Genomic DNA, 18,556 nt, shown 5'->3' with positions numbered 1-18,556 from the left:
TTGTTTCTCCTTGATGAAACCCCCCGCCCCTTGGTTCACTCTACTTCCCTGTAAGCTAACCACCCTCCCCTCCTCCCTTTAATCACCGCTTGCAGAGGCAATAAAGTTATTGCTGCTTCACAGTCATGCATTCGTTATTCATTCATCACACAAATAGGGAGATGACTACCAAGGTATCCCAGGAGGGGTGGTGGAGGAGGGAAGGAAAATGCCACACAGCACTTTAAGCACAGCACTTTAAAAGTTTACAACTTTAAAATTTATTGAATGACAGCCTTCTTTTTTTTTGGGCAATCCTCTGTGGTGGAGTGGCTTGTTGGCCGGAGGCCCCCCCACCGCGTTCTTGGGCGTCTGGGTGTGGAGGCTATGGAACTTGGGGAGGAGGGCGGTTGGTTACAGAGGGGCAGCAGTGGCAGTCTGTGCTCCAGCTGCCTTTGCTGCAGCTCAACCATACACTGGAGCATACCGGTTTGGTCCTGCAGCAGCCTCAGCATTGAATCCTGCCTCCTCTCATCACGCTGCCGCCACATTTGAGCTTCAGCCCTGTCTTCAGTCCGCCACTTACTCTCTTCAGCCCTCCACCTCTCCTCCCGGTCATTTTGTGCTTTCCTGCACTCTGACATTATTTGCCTCCACGCATTCGTCTGTGCTCTGTCAGTGTGAGAGGACAGCATGAGCTCGGAGAACATTTCATTGCGAGTGCGTTTTTTTTTTCTTTCTAAGCTTCACTAGCCTCTGGGAAGGAGAAGATCCTGTGATCATTGAAACACATGCAGCTGGTGGAGAAAAAAAAAGGGACAGCGGTATTTAAAAAGACACATTTTATAAAACAGTCGCTACACTCTTTCAGGGTAAACCTTGCTGTTAACATTACATACATAGCACATGTGCTTTCGTTACAAGGTCGCATTTTGCCTCCTCCCACCGCGTGACTACCCCTCAACCTTCCCCTCTCCCTGTGGCTAACAGCGGGGAACATTTCTGTTTAGCCACAGGCAAACAGCCCAGCAGGAATGGGCTCCTCTGAGTGTCCCCTGAAGAAAAGCACTCTATTTCAACCAGGTGACCATGAATTATATCTCACTCTCCTGAGGATAACACAGAGAGATAAAGAACGGATTTTGGTTGAATGCCAGCAAACATACACTGCAATGCTTTGTTCTACAGTGATTCCCGAGTACGTGTTACTGGCCTGGAGTGGTAAAGTGTCCTACCATGAAGGACGAAATAAGGCTGCCCTCCCCAGAAACCTTTTGCAAAGGCTTTAGGACTACATCGAGGAGAACCGCAAATGCCAGGGCAAAGTAATCCTTTCACATGCTTGCTTTTAAACCATGTATAGCATTTTAAAAGGTACACTCACCAGAGGTCTCTTCTCCGCTTGCTGGGTCCAGGAGGCAGCCTTGGGTGGGTTCGGGGGGTACTGGCTCCAGGTCTAGGGTGAGAAACAGTTCCTGGCTGTCGGGAAAACCGGTTTCTCCGCTTGCTTGCTGTGAGCTATCTACAACCTCCTCCTCCTCATCTTCTTCTTCGTCCCCAAAACCTACTTCCGTATTGCCTCCATCTCCATTGAAGGAGTCAAACAACACGGCTGGGGTAGTGGTGGCTGAACCCCCTAAAATGGCATGCAGCTCATCATAGAAGCGGCATGTTTGGGGCTCTGACCCAGAGCGGCTGTTTGCCTCTCTGGTTTTCTGGTAGGCTTGCCTCAGCTCCTTCAGTTTCACGCGGCACTGCTTCGGGTCCCTGTTATGGCCTCTGTCCTTCATGCCCTGGGAGATTTTCACAAAGGTTTTGGCATTTCGAAAACTGGAACGGAGTTCTGATAGCACGGATTCCTCTCCCCAAACAGCGATCAGATCCCGTACCTCCCGTTCGGTCCATGCTGGAGCTCTTTTGCGATTCTGGGACTCCATCATGGTCACCTGTGCTGATGAGCTCTGCATGGTCACCTGCAGCTTGCCATGCTGGCCAAACAGGAAATGAGATTCAAAAGTTTGCGGTTCTTTTCCTGTCTACCTGGCCAGTGCATCTGAGTTGAGAGTGCTGTCCAGAGCGGTCACAATGGAGCACTCTGGGATAGCTCCCGGAGGCCAATACCATCGAATTGTGTCCACAGTACCCCAAATTCGAGCTGGGAACGTCGATTTAAGCGCTAATCCACTTGTCAGGGGTGGAGTAAGGAAATCGATTTTAAGAGCCCTTTAAGTCGAAATAAAGGGCTTCACTGTGTGGACGGGTGCAGGTTTAAATCGATTTAACGCTGCTAAATTCGACCTAAAGTCCTAGTGTAGACCAGGGCTATAAGGCCTGATTGTGACTCCTCTGTTCCCACTGGTGAGAAACTGGTCAGACTAAATGATGATAATAAACCTTTCTGACTTCAAAAATCTGTGAAAGTACTCACATGGACAGTTCCATTCACTTTGGTGAGACTAATTGTATGAGGAATTGCTCATCAACAGGAGTGAAGAGCTCAAAATTTGGCCCTTAAGAAGACAGATGAGGGGCTGCGATATCTGGACTCCATCATTTACAGCTGTTTCAGTCTCACTTCTGGAAAACAAGGGATGCACATTTTATGGTTGAAGAAATTTTATCTTTTGTCTGAATTTCCTATAATTGTTGCCAAATGAAAATTCTACCACTTTTGTACTGATGCTTATTTTGAAAGCTATTTCCCTGCTTATTTATGCATACCTACAAGTGGTCTTCATTTGCAATTTTGATTAGTTTCCACCTGCATAAACCCTTTAATAATTTTCTATGATTATTTGTAACTGAGTTGGCATAAGGACAGATAATGAAAATATTAATCAGTTCCATGTCTAGAAATTTCTTGCAAATGTATGTTTAGGGGTTTTATTTTGAAAAAAAAATATATATATATAGGGTGTGCAAACCCTCACATTCAGCATCATGTGACATAAGAGTCAAGGATGAAGATAAAAAGAAAAGGAGTACTTGTGGCACCTTAGAGACTAACACATTTATCTGAGCACAAGCTTTCATGAGCTACAGCTCACTTCATGAAGATATTATCTAAAGATGTTAAATTCTACACCTTCTAAAGTACCCGAACACTGGAAATAAGTTGGGAAATGAAGAGTTAAAGATCAAACTAGTCCCTTACTGCCATGTATCTTGATCACCCCATGGGCCTCAGAGCAGGCTGATACTTAAGTGCTACAGCAGCTTTTTTAGTAAAGACACTCCTACATGAACAGGACAGGAGAGCTTCTCCCATCAGTGTAATTAAGCCACCTTCCTTTTCAGGGTTGAGCAACATAGTTTTACTGAAGTGTGTAGTGTAGACCAGCTCAAAGGAAAACGTCCTGCAGACATTGCAGTATTGCTAACTCACAGTTTCATCAAAAGTCTCATGTGATTTGGCATTTTTCTGCAAGCCTCAGCAGCTGGAATCAAGAGTTTGCAGGTGAAGGTCAGCATTCATTAATAAATAAATAAATACATAATAAATAAAATCTAGCCCTTGTGGTGTCAGAGAAAAGGCTGAAAATGCAAGGTGAGTGTACCCTAAGGGCTCCGAAACCAGAAAGCAACCCTGTATGTATTTTCCTTTTAATCGCACACGTTTTAAACCAGGCTCTTGATTTTGGGGCCTGAATAACGATTTTTAAGCACCTGAGGTTCCCAATACTGCAGGTGGAAGTTGAAAACTGCAGGACTGACGCCCCTGGACTAAATCCGCCCCCGTATCCAACTTTCCAGCCGTCTGTCTCTCCATTCCCGCCAGCTACCTGGCAGGAATATTTTGTGTAGCTAAGTGTCTGTCTGTCCGTCCGTCCGTCCCATTTCGAACGTGCCCAGCTCGCCAGGCCAGCTTCCCCCTGGGCCCCGCCAGGAGCAGCGCGCCGGGCCCGCCTTCGCGGGCCGGGGCGGGTCCCACCGCCCCGCTCCTCCCTGCTCGCCGCGCCGTATAAACGCGCCGCTCCTCGCTCTCCCGCCCCTGCCCCGGCGCTGCGGGTTTCCTGGCGCTGCTGAGCCTCGGGGCCGTGCGGGGGAGATCCCGGGCCTCGCCGCAGCCATGGCGCTGAAGCCGGTGATCGGGAAGCTGGTCAGCAAGAGGGTGGTGCTGGCCAGCGCCTCCCCCCGGCGGCAGGAGATCCTCGCCAACGTGGTGAGTCCGGGGCAGCGCCGCCCGGGCCCCCTGCCGCTAGCGGGCGATGGAGGGGCGAGGTCACTGGGGGTACGTCTACGCGGCAAAGTCCGCACGGCGCTCAGACACCGGCGCTGGCGCCGGGCAGGGGCTGTTTCATTGCCTGGGGCTGCACCCGGGGAGGTGGGAGGGTGCTAGAGCTGAAGTCTACACAGCAGCTGACCAGCCCCAGTCAGCTGGCCCCGTCGGCCAGCCCCGGTTGTCTAATTGCGGTGGAGACGTACACTTCCCAATGCTCGAGCCCCCCCCACCCCATCGCTCCGTGGAAATGCCCCTGCAGCAGCTGGACTCTCTGGGCACAGACAGGAGAGTGGTTTAACAGTCTGCCAAGGGGCCGCTATTCCCCCCTTCCCTGTTGTTGACGTCTTGACATTTTTAAAGTTGAAAGACGTGTTTGTGGGCTTATGTGACCAGAAGAACAATATTTTTAAAGGTTTCAGAATAGCAGCCGTGTTAGTCTGTATTCGCAAAAAGAAAAGGAGGACTTGTGGCACCTTGGAGACTAACCAATTTATTTGAGCATAAGCTCTCGTGAGCGCCAATTTATTTGAGCGTAGCTTACGAAAGCTTATGCTCAAATAAATTGGCTAGTCTCTAAGGTGCCACTAGTACTCCTTTTCTTTTTGCGAATATTTTTAAATAAATTGCACTTGAGCAGAGTCTTGGGGCGGGAGGTAGGTTATGCAGCTGGGAAGTAGCCTGCTGGTGTGGCTGGGGCAAGGAAGCTGAACAAAATGAAGTTCTTAGGAACATGCCATTGGGTGATGCCAATTCCCAGATATAGGATGTGAAACTTGTTAGGTCAAGCTATGAGGTGGTCTCAATACATGCAACAAAGGACAGGGGGGAGGGATGTTTGCGGTAGGGAATGCAGCTAAAATAGTAACATGCAGAGGTAAAAGTAAGCTGGTCCAGTCCGGTTCAGTGTACCGGCAAAAGCCAGTATGCCATGCTGGACCAGATCGGCTTCCCCAGGCTGGTGCTCTAACGGGCCGCTGCGGGGAGCCCCAGGCCCTTTAAAGCGCCATCCGAGCCCCGCCGCAAGAGCTCCCGAGGTAGCAGCAGTAGGGCTCCAGTGATGATTTAAAGAGCCTGGAGCTCCGCTGCGGTAGCGGCGGCCGGAGTCCAGGGCCTTTAAATTGCCCCCGAGCCCCGAAGCTCCCAGCCGCCTCTGCAGCTTGTAGCTCTGGGGGTGATTTAAAGGCCCCGGGGCTCCCAGCCGCAGCCCTGGGGCCTTTAAATCTTGATTTAAAGGGCCCGGCCCCGCCTCTTCCAGTCGAGGCCATTTCCCCACCCCAACCCCCCACCCCCTCCCAGGACTCTGGAGTACCAGTAAGTCCTTTAAGTTACTTTCACCTCTGGTAACATGTTTTATCTTGTTACTGTTGTCAGCTGTCAGTGAAAAGGGTGCATAAGGTGGGGAGAAAACATGGATTTGTGCTGGAAATGGCCCACCTTGATTATCATACACATTGTAAGGAGAGTGATCACTTTAGCTAAGCTATTACCAGCAGGAGAGTGGGGTGGGGGGAGAGAAAACCTTTTGAAGTGATAAACACCCATTTTTTCATGGTCTGTATGTATAAAAACATCTTCTGTATTTTCCACAGTATGCATCCGATGAAGTGAGCTGTAGCTCACGAAAGCTCATGCTCAAATAAATTGGTTAGTCTCTAAGGTGCCACAAGTACTCCTTTTCTTTTTGCGAATACAGACTAAAATGGCTGTTACTCTGAAACCTAAGAATAGACCAGTGCTTCTCAAGCTATCTGATGTGGGGGATCAACAATTTTTTTTTCCAATGTGCATGCAGACCGGCAGCCGATGGCTCACGGACCGGCACCAGTCTGCAGACCACCACTTTGAGTAGCACTGGAATATAATACGCGGTGCCAGAGTCTCAGCTGTGTTAACTGGTGAATTTACAGTTGTGGCCCTGTGTATTGGTTTTGCATTGCTGCCCTTCAGGACTTTTGGAAAAACCCCATTAAGTGTTAATGTTAGTCATACAGTGTCATTGTATCCATGGGACTTATATTTTTTTATTTTTACACTTCATATAAAGAATTGTGTTACACACATTTTGATCAATACTTCACATTAATGGTGATTGGTAGAAGTAAAAACACAAACAATGCTAGTGTTTTATTTGCGGGGGAGGAGGGTATGTTTGCACTAGATCACATCACATAATCCAAAACAACTTTTTCACTTATGCTTTTTCTCAGCCACACTTTCTTCCCCTCTATCCAAACATACCATAGATTGTGTCCGAGGATGAAATCCTGCTTTCATTTAAGTCACTGGTGAAACAAGATTGAACCTGTAGTTTGGAGGCTGGAATTAGGGGAAAAAAATCCAGAAAGCTAACCAGGTTGCTGTGACAAATCTAATATGTATATTTCTGGCTACATGAGAATATTTACATCTAAGCATACATTTGATAGTTGTGTTTCATTTAAATGTAGTGTCGCAAAACTCATACCGATTTATCCACAGAGCAGCACAAGTAAATGCCAAGTCTATAGTCACTGAAGACTTCACCACACTGATCTAATTTACGTGAGAAGCCCACAGATACTACAATGATGGGTGTAATAGAAAACCCTAAAGGAGAGAGATGTCATGCATTTGTGGTTAGGTGGTTACATGCAAGAGTAAAATGGTGATAAGTACTCCAAGTGTAAAACTTGTTTTTCGTGGATAGATTTTCTTGCCTTTATTTTGAGATGTTTGCATATTAAGAGTAAATTCAAAACAATTCAGTGCAACAGGGTTTTTTCTTCTCAGATGAAATGCACACAATGGGAATTTAGGTTTGTTATTTGTTTCGGTTTTAATTTTGATTGCATATTGCTGATAGAATGAGTGAAGTCTGCAATATTTGGACTAGATTGTAATGTTTGCAATAGTTTTGTAATTCTACAGTTTGTTTATATGTTGTTATTAATATCTATCTTTTTCTTCCTCTCTTGAAGACACATGGCATTTTACAGTAGGTTAATTTTTAAAAATAAATAACTAGATAGTTTTCACTGATATTTCTCAGATTAGCTTCCATTCTATTCTGATTTACTTTTTGCATAATTAAATGTAATTTGTACTGTAGAGGAAATAGACCTAAAAAAAGAGCAAAATCCACTTTAATTTTCCAAAACATTTGATGATGCTCACTACATTGCCTTTCCTTTGTATATTTTAGGGTCTCCGATTTGAGGTAGTTCCATCCTGGTTTAAAGAGACACTTGAGAAGTCATCTTTTGCAGTCCCTTATGAGTATGCCATAGAAACAGCAAAGCAGAAGGCACTTGAAGTGGCAAATAGAATGCATCTAGTGAGTCTGTCAGCTATTTCAATAGTCAAATCTTGTGTTTGTGTGGTGTTCTCACTATTTATTACTGTTGCGTGCACTTGTAAGGTAGTAAATATACAGATGTATTTGCATCCTTTAAGCAAACAGACACATTTTCCCCTATGTCACTGTTGTGGCAACTATCAGTTGAAATGGGCTAGACTTGCTAAAAGGTGCTCCAGTGCCTTCAGTTTGTGAAAGGCCAAAACAGCGATTACAGACAGCTCTGACAGCAGGCAGAAGCTCTAAATTGAGGTATAATCGCCAAGTCCTGCCAACAGCTAACTTTCCAAATTGAGTCTGAGATAGTTAGACTTTGTCCAGGATTTCCAGGCACTTGGTGAGCAGAGATGCAATTCTATTTAGGTCCTATGAGGAGATACAGATCTGACTGTCATCAGCATGCCAATGATACTGTAACCCATAATGCCTTGCAATCTGTGAGTGGCTTCAGATATTGTGTGAACAAGAAGTGTGACTGGAGTGAGCAGTGTGAGCCTTCATAAATGAAGCAAAAAACCAGCTGCCCAGCAGACAGCCCTCTGACCTCTTTCTGAAAACAATGAACTAAGGCAGGGATCGGCAACCTTTGGCACGCGGCCAATCAGGAAAATCTGCTGGGGGCCGGGATAGTTTGTTTACCTGCAGCGTCCGCAGGTTCAGCTGATCGCAGCTCCCAGTGGCCGCGGTTCGCTGTTCCAGGCCAATGGGGTCTGCAGGAAGCGATGCGGGCCGAGGGATGTGCTGACCGCCGCTTCCCCCAGCCTGCATTGGCCTTGAGCAGTGAACCGTGGCCAGCGGGAGCTGCAATCGGCTGAACCTGTGGATGTGGCAGGTAAACAAACCGTCCTGACCCGACAGTGGATTTCCCTGACGGGCCGCGTGCCACAGGTTGCCAATCCCTGAACTAAGGCAACTTGGTCTGCCTCTCCACTAGTCTTATAGTCAAGCCAATAGAGCCTTGTGATCAATGTTGTCGAAATCCAGTATTAGATTTATCAGCATAGATATTAGACTTCTGCCTACTGCCCTAATGTGCTCCACCACAGTGATTAAGGCTGGTTCTGTGCCACAACCAAGCCTGAAGCCCAAATGATTAGGTTTTAAAAAAAATTCTTATAGGATGTCATTTGCTATTGGTGTGGATCTGCAAATATTTTCTTAATGACCTTCCTCTGGAAGGGAGGAATAGAGACTAATCCTTTTCTGAGATCGATTCACCTATACTGAATGCGCCATACCAACACCGTTGCCAAATGACACTGTCTGTCAGAGCAAATATTGAATTATATCCTATGTAAATGATTACACAGATTCATATCTGTTTCTGTCACTTTCTTCTTCAGACTATGGTGTAATATTAGGGCAGTGGATTTCAAACCTTAACAAGAATATAGTGGACTTTAATTGTGGAATACTATTAAAAATTTTCCTGCTACTTCATAGTTTTCTTAAGTCTATCCAGAAGGATTTTGAGTGCTTCCTATATACAGGATTTCGTTAGGTAGCATATGGATGTAGCTCAGTGGTTCTCAAACTTTTGTACTGGTGACCCCTTTCACATAGCAAGCCTCTGAGTGTGACCCCCACCCCTAAATTAAAAACACTTTTTTTGTATATTTAACACCATTATAAATGCTAGAGACAAAGCGCGATTTGGGATGGAGGCTGACAGCTCGTTACCCCCAAGGTAATAACCTTGCAACCCGCTGTAGGGTCCTGACCCCCAGTTTGAGAACCCCTGATGTAGCTGTACCATTTAAAACTAATCAGTATGTTAGCTCTGTCACTTTTTATTATGATATCAAATCTTACACTGTTTCCCAGTAGAGTTCCTCCTCTCATTTGCTGTATTAACTCTTACCTAATATATTAAGACTAGAGCCTTCTCTATTCATGAAAACAAGCTGCCGTAAGAAGTAAGTTTATATCAACAGTCATGTCTATCACGAACAATGAATAAATGTAAGTCTCAGCCATGTTACATCATTCAATGATAAACTGTAGGGTTAGGGTCAGAAAGCATCCAAATGAAATGTAGGCAAGCAAAAAATCCTGGACAATCAGAACACTTTGCAGTTTGAGAGCAGGGAGAGGGAAAAAGGAAAGGGCTGAGAGAATTCTATAAAACGAAACCTTAGAACTCCTATTAATGTCTGGATATGTTTAAATTCAGGTGGTTGAGGGGTATGCAAGTACACTTAAGGACATCTGAATAGTAACTCCATAAAAATGGCATTTTGGGACTCATTGTTAATGTGTTTCAATGATTTCCATATCCAATACACTTGGCTTATTACAAAAAAGGGGTTTTTTTGTAACTGGCAGCCTTGAAACTCAACCTGTGCTTGAGAGTTGAGTTGGGTTCTTTCCTGGGTGCACTTCATCATCAGTACAAGTTCTGCAGGCAAAATCATACCCTCAGTTATTTCTGCCCACAGTCCTTGCTTTCCTTGGTTTTTCACAGATGTAACTGATTACAATTCTGTTAAGGATGCATAGACTTCAACTCCTTTCTAGATATATTTGGATCAATACCTTCCAAGCGGTAAAGCTACAGTGTCTTGAGTTGGATATTTTGGGGGTTTTTGTTTGATGGTTTGTTTTTTACTTTTTTTCTTTTTTTTTGTCTCCTTATCTTTCCAGAAACACCTTAGAACTCCAGATATTGTTATAGGAGCAGACACTATTGTGGTAAGAATTTTCGTGTAGTTTAGCAGTAGTTTGAATCATGTTTGACCAGTGCTAAAACTCCCTTATTGGGGTCTAACTTCCTAGAAATTTAAAGATGGAAAAGGCCCGACTAGTCATCTAGTCCATCCTCCTGTCAGTGCAGAATTGTCCCTACGGTATATTTTCTAGTACTTAGTCTGGTTTGAAATATCTCAAGTGACAAGGTTTCCACCACTACCTTTATTTTATTTTTTGTATACATACTCCATATTCCATAATCCGTATCGGGCTCTCTAATATGGTGGAAGAGACACTCAGTTATTTGACAGCTGTGAGAATCAGGAAACATGCATCGCCTAAGCAATGCCATTTAAGACATTTTTAACAGCCAACACAAATGGCACTCTTACTGGTAGCCTCACAAAGAGGGCAAAGAATGAATTATGATAGACCCTGAATTAGCCACTCACCTCTGCAGTTTCTTCTAACAGCCACCAGGTGGAGGGGAAGCTTGCACTGATAGTATGTGCTCTCTTAATAAATAGACGGCTCATGTCTCCAAGGTTCTTATTTAGTGCTTTTTATCCATAGGTCTCAAAAAGCTTTACAGAGGAGGTCAGTATCATTATATGATACTTAACATGATACTTTTCAGTAGACTAATGTTGCTGGCAGGGCTGGCTAAAATCATGGTTTGAAAAGTCTGTTCCTGATCTCAATTTCAGCATATTAGAGATACACAGTAGAGTATTTTTCTCTTTCCATTTCAGACTGTGGGAAAACAGATTCTGGAGAAACCAGTTGATAAACAAGATGCATATAAGATGCTGTCAAGGTTCGTAGTTTTAAATAAGGTTAAATGAATTAATCAGGCAATTCTACAACCAGGCAATGTTTTCTGCAGCAATTGGAACTGCAAAATTCTATAACACTCACGCACAGAGTTGCATAAAAGATAACAACATATGCTCCATGGGGCAAGGACCGTCTTTTTGTACAGTGTGTAGCACAGTGGGGACTTGGTCCATAACTGGGACTCCTAGGCAGTACAATAATACAAGATTATAAATAAAATATTTTTACAAATTACTAATCTGTAGAAGGGATGTGAAATATGGTGTGTTTAGGATCCATTGCTTGGAATTTCCTGACTTGTGTCCTTCCAGAGTCTCAATCACAATGTTGCATTAGTATCATTAGGATAACTTCTTTTGCATTTGCATTGCAATTGTTTTATTATTAAGGAAGTCAATAATAAAAGTTCTTTAACTGTACAGGCATTTGGTATTGGTCCTTTGCCTCTCCTCAGGTGCGGTTTGCATGATGTGTGTATTAGGAGAAAACTAATCAGGAATTCCTTTTTTGGAGCCATATTGTGCTCTCCTTTACAGTATAATTTTTTTTTTTATAGAAGTACACTGAATTTACATTGGTGTAACCAAGAACAAAAGTTTTGCCTTTTTTTACTATCATATCTTATTCTCCTGTCATACATTGGGGTCCTTAAGTCATCTCAGGCTTCTATTTTTCTTCTTTGAAGGTGGCTCAACCAAGGGGGAGGGATAGCTCAGTGGTTTGAGCATTGGCCTGCTAAACCCAGGATTGTGAGTTCAATCCTTGAGGGGGCCATTTAGGGATCTGGGGCAAAAATTGGGGATTGGTCCTGCTTTGAGCAGGGGGTTGGACTAGATGGTCTACTGAGGTCTCTTCCAACCCTGATATTCTATGATTTGAGCTTAATGATGTCCTCTTCCCCATGTTTCAGACTCATTCTGTTGCTTACCATATGTGAGCTATTTAATTAATGCAATTATTTCTTTCTGCAGCTCATCATTTTTAATAAGCGCCAATTACACAATACTGTAGCCTGTTACCAGGCTAGAACACTTGAACTGATTGTCACTCAATCTCCTAACTTTCTAATGCTGTTAGGCTGTTATCCTGTCCTGAGGCCTGAAGGAGAAATCAGATTGTATCTCAATCTGAAGAAACCACATTTGCCTTCTAGGGGCAACTCACTTACCTACCTTTTTTTCCCCTTAAAGGTTTGCAGTTCTGAGATCATGGCAATAAACATTTAAGTAACACAGTAGAAAAATGTCATCAAAGCAAATGTGTTTATGTGCCAGTTTTGTGGGATGTAAGCTTTTAGTGTAAGACAAATCTCAAGATAAGAAGTACATAGTAATAATTCATAAACTAAGAAATACTTGCCTACAGTAGTCATGTGTAGGAGGAATGCAGCTCTGGGTTATTCAGGTGGGACCATTAAGTAGGAGGTTACACTGTCACATTTTCTCAAGGCTGCCATTGTACCACTTTTAAAATAAAATGGTGTCTTTGTTAAAGAATGATATGTGAAAAGTCTGCTGATCATTATTCTATTGTGTGGCAAACTGCCAGTGACATACAACTTATTGAATATGAGCTGATGAAAGAGACAAACTAATTTAGGAAAAATTCACTGGACAGAACACATTGCATATGGCTTTCTGGTTTTTTTGCTTTGTGGCTCTAATTTAGATTTTGTGCTGATGAATTAGGTTTCTCCATTTTGATGGAGCCATAAAAAGTAATGGTTGTTCAGAGCGAATGAGTAAGAGCAGAATGTGATATTTTCAGGAGACCAAACATATCCTGCCAAACTCACGAAGGGGTCTGACTGCAAAGGGTCTTCTCATTTAATACATAACTTTGCTTGAAATTGTACCATGGTTCGGTGACTTCCAGAAAATAGTCACTTTTGTACTAAATGTACAAAGATGTTTGTGGATCAGAATTAATATAAACTGTCTTGTGAGTTACATTACTCAAAAAAAAAAAAAAAGGTCATCCCAAAACTTTTAAAACAAGATTTTGTTACACAATATTTTTCAGTCCTTAAACGATTAAAGCAACTAGAGTAATTATAAGCGACTTACAATTCTTAGGATATATTACTTGAGAATTTGGGAAGGAGGGGAGGGAATTTGAAATATTTCCCCCCCACCACCATTTTGCATCCAGTGCTAGCAATGTAAACTCTTGTCTCTTATCTCTGTGTTAATTATCGAATCAGCTACACAGACTTCCAAGGGGTCAGAATGGATGATTTATATTGAGTAGTTTAATGCTTCACAAGTAGTTTACTTCAATGGGACTACCTAGGGTGGGAGGTATTATCTGATATGAGTAAGGGTATTACAATTCAGGTTTAGGATCCTATTTCATAATCAGACTGTCTGATAAGTTAAGCTGTCTTGCCTCAACTTACACTGGTTCTGCTTACACACCTATGAACTGTACAGTTTTCTCTCTGTGCTCAATGTTCCATGCAAAGAGGGTAGTTAACTACTCAGGAGAGTAAAATCCGTTTCATGACAAAATAAGTAATAGCAATTCAAGCTTCCCCCACTTCCCCGCTGATATTTCTGAGCCATTCTTTGAAAGCACCAGTTGAAATGAATGGGAATACTGGTGTTGTGAAGTACCAATATTCCCATTCAGCATGAGGAAAGGAAAGGTACAACCTAGCCCTCCATGGATTATCCTTTTGCTGAAGCTTCCTATCACGGTACCATTTATTATGGTGATGTTCCTGTTTTGCTCATGAGACTGACACTTCTCCTCTAGTACAGTAAAATAAGAACACAAAACCAAAAAACCTAATTTTACTTCAATATAAATGAACATATTGTAGGCCACTGAGCAGCCAGCAGGTGTTACTATTTTGGGGACACTAAGCATTGAAAGATTCCGATGACTGTGCCAATCCTTCTGCACCATTTTGTGTTTTAGCTCTTCACCTTTGTGAAAGAAAAATCAAAACCCAATGTCTTGTGTGTAAGAATATGAACCAGAGCTGGTATTTTTCTGTGGTGTCCATTGGCTTATTTGTGGAACTCTGTAAACCTGTGAAATAGTAATGCAATGATGCATTAATTAAGAAGAAAGAGACTTTATAAAACTCTTCATTTTTTCCCTCCTAGTTTGAGTGGGAAGGAGCACAGTGTCTTTACGGGAGTGGCCATTGTTCACTGCAGCAGTAAAGGTAATTGCAGAGAACTGTACAGATACCTATGTGGTAAAGTCTTATCTTCTTATAGACGTATGTTATCTAATTTTACTCTAATTGTGAAGATGGAACCCTTTCATACAACATCTGATTCTGCCACCCTTTCCCATACTGAGGAGTGGATTATCTGTGTGGAAGCAGAAAGAGGAAAAAGGAGGATCTGGGGGTAAATGTCTTAGTCAGATTTAAGGGTAGAGTGACAGGAACCCTTACCCTAATAATGTGAGAGTTGTAAGAGATGCTGTTTTCGCCTTGTTTTTAGTTTTTAAAGATGGAATGCCGACTTAAGCAGAAACCTTGAGATATGGTAGTGTCTGGAGGGAATTTGCATAAACAAAGGATAACTGTTAGTCGTTGATATATATAACAGGAAAGTATAAATACTTGTCTTACAGTGCTTGTAGGGGGAAGATCTGCCTAAGGTCAGGAGACCCCCCCATCCGACCGCAGTCTTCCTTTGCAATTGGTCGTAATAAACTCTCTCTGACTTGTTGCTCAGAAATGCAGTGTCTTCCACACCTGTAATTAAATAAAATAAGCAAACATTCCTACAAACTAAACATTGTGCTGCACATAAAGGATGATGAGAGAATGAACCATGTGTGACAGATGTTAGTTGCATCACTTAATGCATTGCTGAAGGGTACTCAGAAATTAGTGTTAAGAGTGGTATAAGAGCCTATTAAGAATAGAATAGGCACTTCATTGAAATCAGTAGGGCTACTGAAAGAGAGCCTGATCCAGTCCCCACTGAAATCAATGGGAGTATCTCCCTGCTCACTTCAGCGGACATTGGATCAGGCCCAGAGTAAACATGAGAAAGGTGGCAGAATCCAATCCATACTCATTTTTTTTGCTGGGCTTTATTCAGGTGAGAATGAAGTGGCTATGCTGTTCAAGTATGGTGAAGATTATCACATGTATGGGTCCTACTTAGTTTCTTAATATCTAGGTTGTAAAGAGAATGGCTTTCTAGAAAATTACTTTTCCATTATTAATAGCGGTTCTAATAAATCTGTTGGGTGGTAAGTGAAAAAATGGTTTGTTCATTAACTTTTAACTGTGCAGTCCTGGGTTTGAGATTGACCTGGACCATATTTTGTTTCATAAATAATTCATTAAAATGTATGGGTTTCTGACCAGTAAGGGATTTCTCCGTCAAATTATGCTGACCAATATGGTCTCATTGTTTCCTTGTACTCCCCCATTGGTCTGTCTATATCCATCTGTTGTCTCACATCTTATACTTTAGATTGTAAGGTCTTTAGGGCAGGAACTGTCTTTGTTCTGTGTCTGTACAGCAACAAGCACAATAGCATCCTGGTTCATGACTAGGGCTCCTAGGTAGTATAACAGCAATAATAAATATTATGGTTTCCTACCATCATTCCACACATGGGGTAAAATCCCAGCACTCTTGAACTTGATGGCAAAGCTCCCACTGAGTTCAGTAAAGTCAGGATTTCACTCAGGGAACTCCCAGAAGTATCAGTTGTCTGAAATTTGTCCAAATCTCTTGCCCCTCTTTCTCTGTTTGCAGATGCCATACAACTCTCTGAAAAGCTTTTTTCAGAATAAATGCTTTTACCTTTAAAAACCAAACCAGTTGTCTCTGCAGCCTAGTACCCATATAAAAAATGTGCATATGCAGTGGTGGGAGAAACTACTGTAAAAAAGTTGTCCAGTGGTTTTCAAAGGGTAAACAGTAATTTAAAATGTATAGACTCTTCTTTTGACTTTTGCAAGCAAGTAAAGAGGAGCAATCCGGTACTATTGAGAGTGTGACAGCAGATTCCATTTTGAGTATATGCACTTAAGCCAAAGCAGCATTTGATGAATGAAAAGTATTCCCCAGAATATTGCAATTAACAGAAAAGTTCCTGGAGTGCACCATTTTTCTGTTAGCAGATCATTAAAAAGCCTGTTACCAAGCATCGTGTTACAGAATGACCACATTGTCAATTTATGTTTTAATCACTTATGCATAATTGTTTTTACTCACTGTTTGTAACCTTCTTGATGAAATCTGAAAGTTGCTTTATGAGAAATGTTAATGTTTTCCATCACTCACACTGTAGTATTTGGATAAAACTCTTTATCTCTGATCCATACTGCAGTTCTCTGAGTATTCTGCCAAGAAACTTCCACTGCTGTCAGAATATTAAGATGGAGGGAAACATAATGCTCTATCATTCATTTGGGCCTACTTATAGAGCATTACGTTTCCTTCCTTCTTCCCTACCAAACCAAGAGCAATATTCTCCTCTTATCTGCACGCAGATCACTAGTTAAAATATATATATATTTGACAGTATGCTTCAGATCCCTTGGAGCAACCCACATGGGCTCTAATTCCAGCACTCAAAGGCTTTTTTTCCATGCAGCGAAATCTGCACAACTCTGCATTGCAGGTTGCTCAAAACCAGCTTCGAGCTACAGAAACCAAAAGTGCTTGTGTCGGCTTAAATGGGATGTTACAGCTCAGCACTGCTCTCTACTGCTGCAGAGGAAATGTTAGGATAATAGGGATTGCTGGATGACACAGACTGCTGCTTGCAGCTATTGTATGTGCTTATATGCACTGCTGCAGTTTTATGCTGTGACACATTGCTAAATATAATGGCATTTACAATGTTAGGGGGTTGGCTACTGCATTTCTTTTACTCTGTTTTTGATTGCATGTCCACTGAATCTGATTTTGAGCTAGGCAGATTGCCTGCCAGTGCAGGCAATCAACCAGTAGTCATGCAATGACAGAATTAATTCTGGGAGCATTCCATAAAGGGGGAATAAGCTCTTCCTATTCAAATTTCATCCTACTATGATTCTCTCTCTCCCTCTCCACCTGGGTAGAGAGGTACATGCTGTGACTCTGCAGAATTAGACAATGTGGGGTTTTACTCACTTTGGCTTTCTTGAATAGATATTCCACTTGCACTTGGGAGTAAGCCCTTGTCTTGCTTACTTCTGGGGGAATTTTGCATCACAAAATTAAAAATTCTGAGCACAATATTTTAAAATTCTGCATAATTTTTGTCAAAATAACACAATATAATCAAGCTGGTTTCTGTTATTTTGGTAATTTATTTAAACTAGAATACAAAGAATGGAGAATGGTAGCGAGGAGCACTAGAGGAAATCGCCAAAACCCCTTTGTCTAATAGTATATTGCTAGTATTAACCCTTTACTTCTAGTTATTAGTCAACAAATATATGCAGCCGTATGCTGAGTGCTACATCATAGGCAACTGAAGAGGAAGTGAGGGCTGGGGACTCAAACTCACAATTTTTACTAGCTACTGACCATCTCCAAAAAGGTCAGTAGCAAAAAGTTAATGGAGCACATTTTGACAGGAAACTTTTTCAGTCCAAACATTTGGACCAGTTCTAATCACTAAAGCACTATATGGTCCTTTACAATACAGCTCCTTTAGACCACTCTGGCAATGTAAAGGAGCCTTAAAATTTTTACACCTATTTTATACTCCTGGGGGAATTCACTAAGCAGGCAGGCTTCTGCATTCTGCTCTGCCTGAGGGAACAGAGCCTGCTCCGCGCCTACCTCTTCAGAAACACCCCAGAGCCCTGCCCCTCCACACTGAGCATGCTGCAGTTGCAAGCAAGAGGGACAGAGTGTCTCTCTTGCACGCCACTGCCCAGCCCCCTACCCCCCGGTGGTGATTTATGTCTCTACCAGCTGCTCTAGGTGCCCAAACCAACCTGTCTGCATTACTGGGGATGGGTCGCATGACCTCTCTTGCAGCTTCCCTTTGCTTCCCCTTTTTCTGCGGGGAAGCAAAGAAATCTGCAGGGGCCATGAATTCTGCGCAAGCGCAGGGATGCAGAATTCCCCCAGGAGTAGCGTGTGTGTGTGTGTGTATGTATATGTATATACACACACACAAACACACATCTATATATATATATATATACACATACAGGAATCTGGACCTTTCAGTGACAAAGGCCATTAATAAGGGAGGCAAAGAAGTAGGTCAAATTTTTGAGCCCACTAACCTTAAAAGCATCTCTTAAATACATCTCTTCCTAAAATAGAATCAAAAGTCTGCCTGTATAACTGTTTTCTCGGGTGAACAATGTCAGTTGCAGAGTATTCAAAATGTAAACCATTTATCAAGATTTATTTTATCCTTTAGTGTCATTACTGGTTTGCCAAAGTCTCCCTGTAGAACGTGAAATTAAAGTGCCTGAAACCACTATGACTTATTGCTAAAAGCAGCCAAGTCAGTAGGCTGTAAATTGGCCATTCAGCAGTCTGTTTGACCAAGGCAGGAGG

General features: G+C 42.6%; 2 protein-coding genes across 4 annotated transcripts in view; one reads left to right on the top strand and one right to left on the bottom strand.

Moving 5' to 3' along the window:
* Window positions 1-204: 204 nt before the first annotated feature.
* LOC144930782 (myb/SANT-like DNA-binding domain-containing protein 7) lies at window positions 205-4,201 on the bottom strand. The gene is made up of 3 exons (XM_078854001.1): window positions 3,646-4,201; window positions 1,364-2,556; window positions 205-776 (listed from the first exon to the last, which is right to left on the bottom strand). Exons 2-3 carry the CDS (start codon window positions 1,944-1,946, stop codon window positions 691-693), a joined length of 669 nt encoding a protein of 222 aa, XP_078710127.1. The 5' UTR covers window positions 1,947-2,556; window positions 3,646-4,201; the 3' UTR covers window positions 205-690.
* Window positions 3,926-18,556, top strand: part of ASMTL (acetylserotonin O-methyltransferase like) — a 51,164-nt gene continuing 36,533 nt past the window's right edge. The window contains exons 1-5 of one of the 3 annotated variants that reach the window (XM_078853998.1): window positions 3,926-4,141; window positions 7,383-7,514; window positions 10,179-10,226; window positions 10,976-11,040; window positions 14,174-14,235. In XM_078853998.1, coding sequence (XP_078710124.1) covers window positions 4,049-4,141; window positions 7,383-7,514; window positions 10,179-10,226; window positions 10,976-11,040; window positions 14,174-14,235 — 400 coding nt within the window. In that variant the 5' untranslated portion in view covers window positions 3,926-4,048. The remainder of the gene's footprint in view (window positions 4,142-7,382; window positions 7,515-10,178; window positions 10,227-10,975; window positions 11,041-14,173; window positions 14,236-18,556) is intronic. The other 2 variants (XM_078853997.1, XM_073353970.2) reach the window with 2 other exon arrangements.

The sequence above is a fragment of the Lepidochelys kempii genome, chromosome 1 (assembly GCF_965140285.1).
Source record: "Lepidochelys kempii isolate rLepKem1 chromosome 1, rLepKem1.hap1, whole genome shotgun sequence".
NCBI classification, from domain to species: Eukaryota; Metazoa; Chordata; order Testudines; family Cheloniidae; genus Lepidochelys; species Lepidochelys kempii.
The sequence above is the reverse complement of the archived record's forward strand: the minus strand, read 5'-3'. Positions and strand labels throughout refer to the sequence as shown.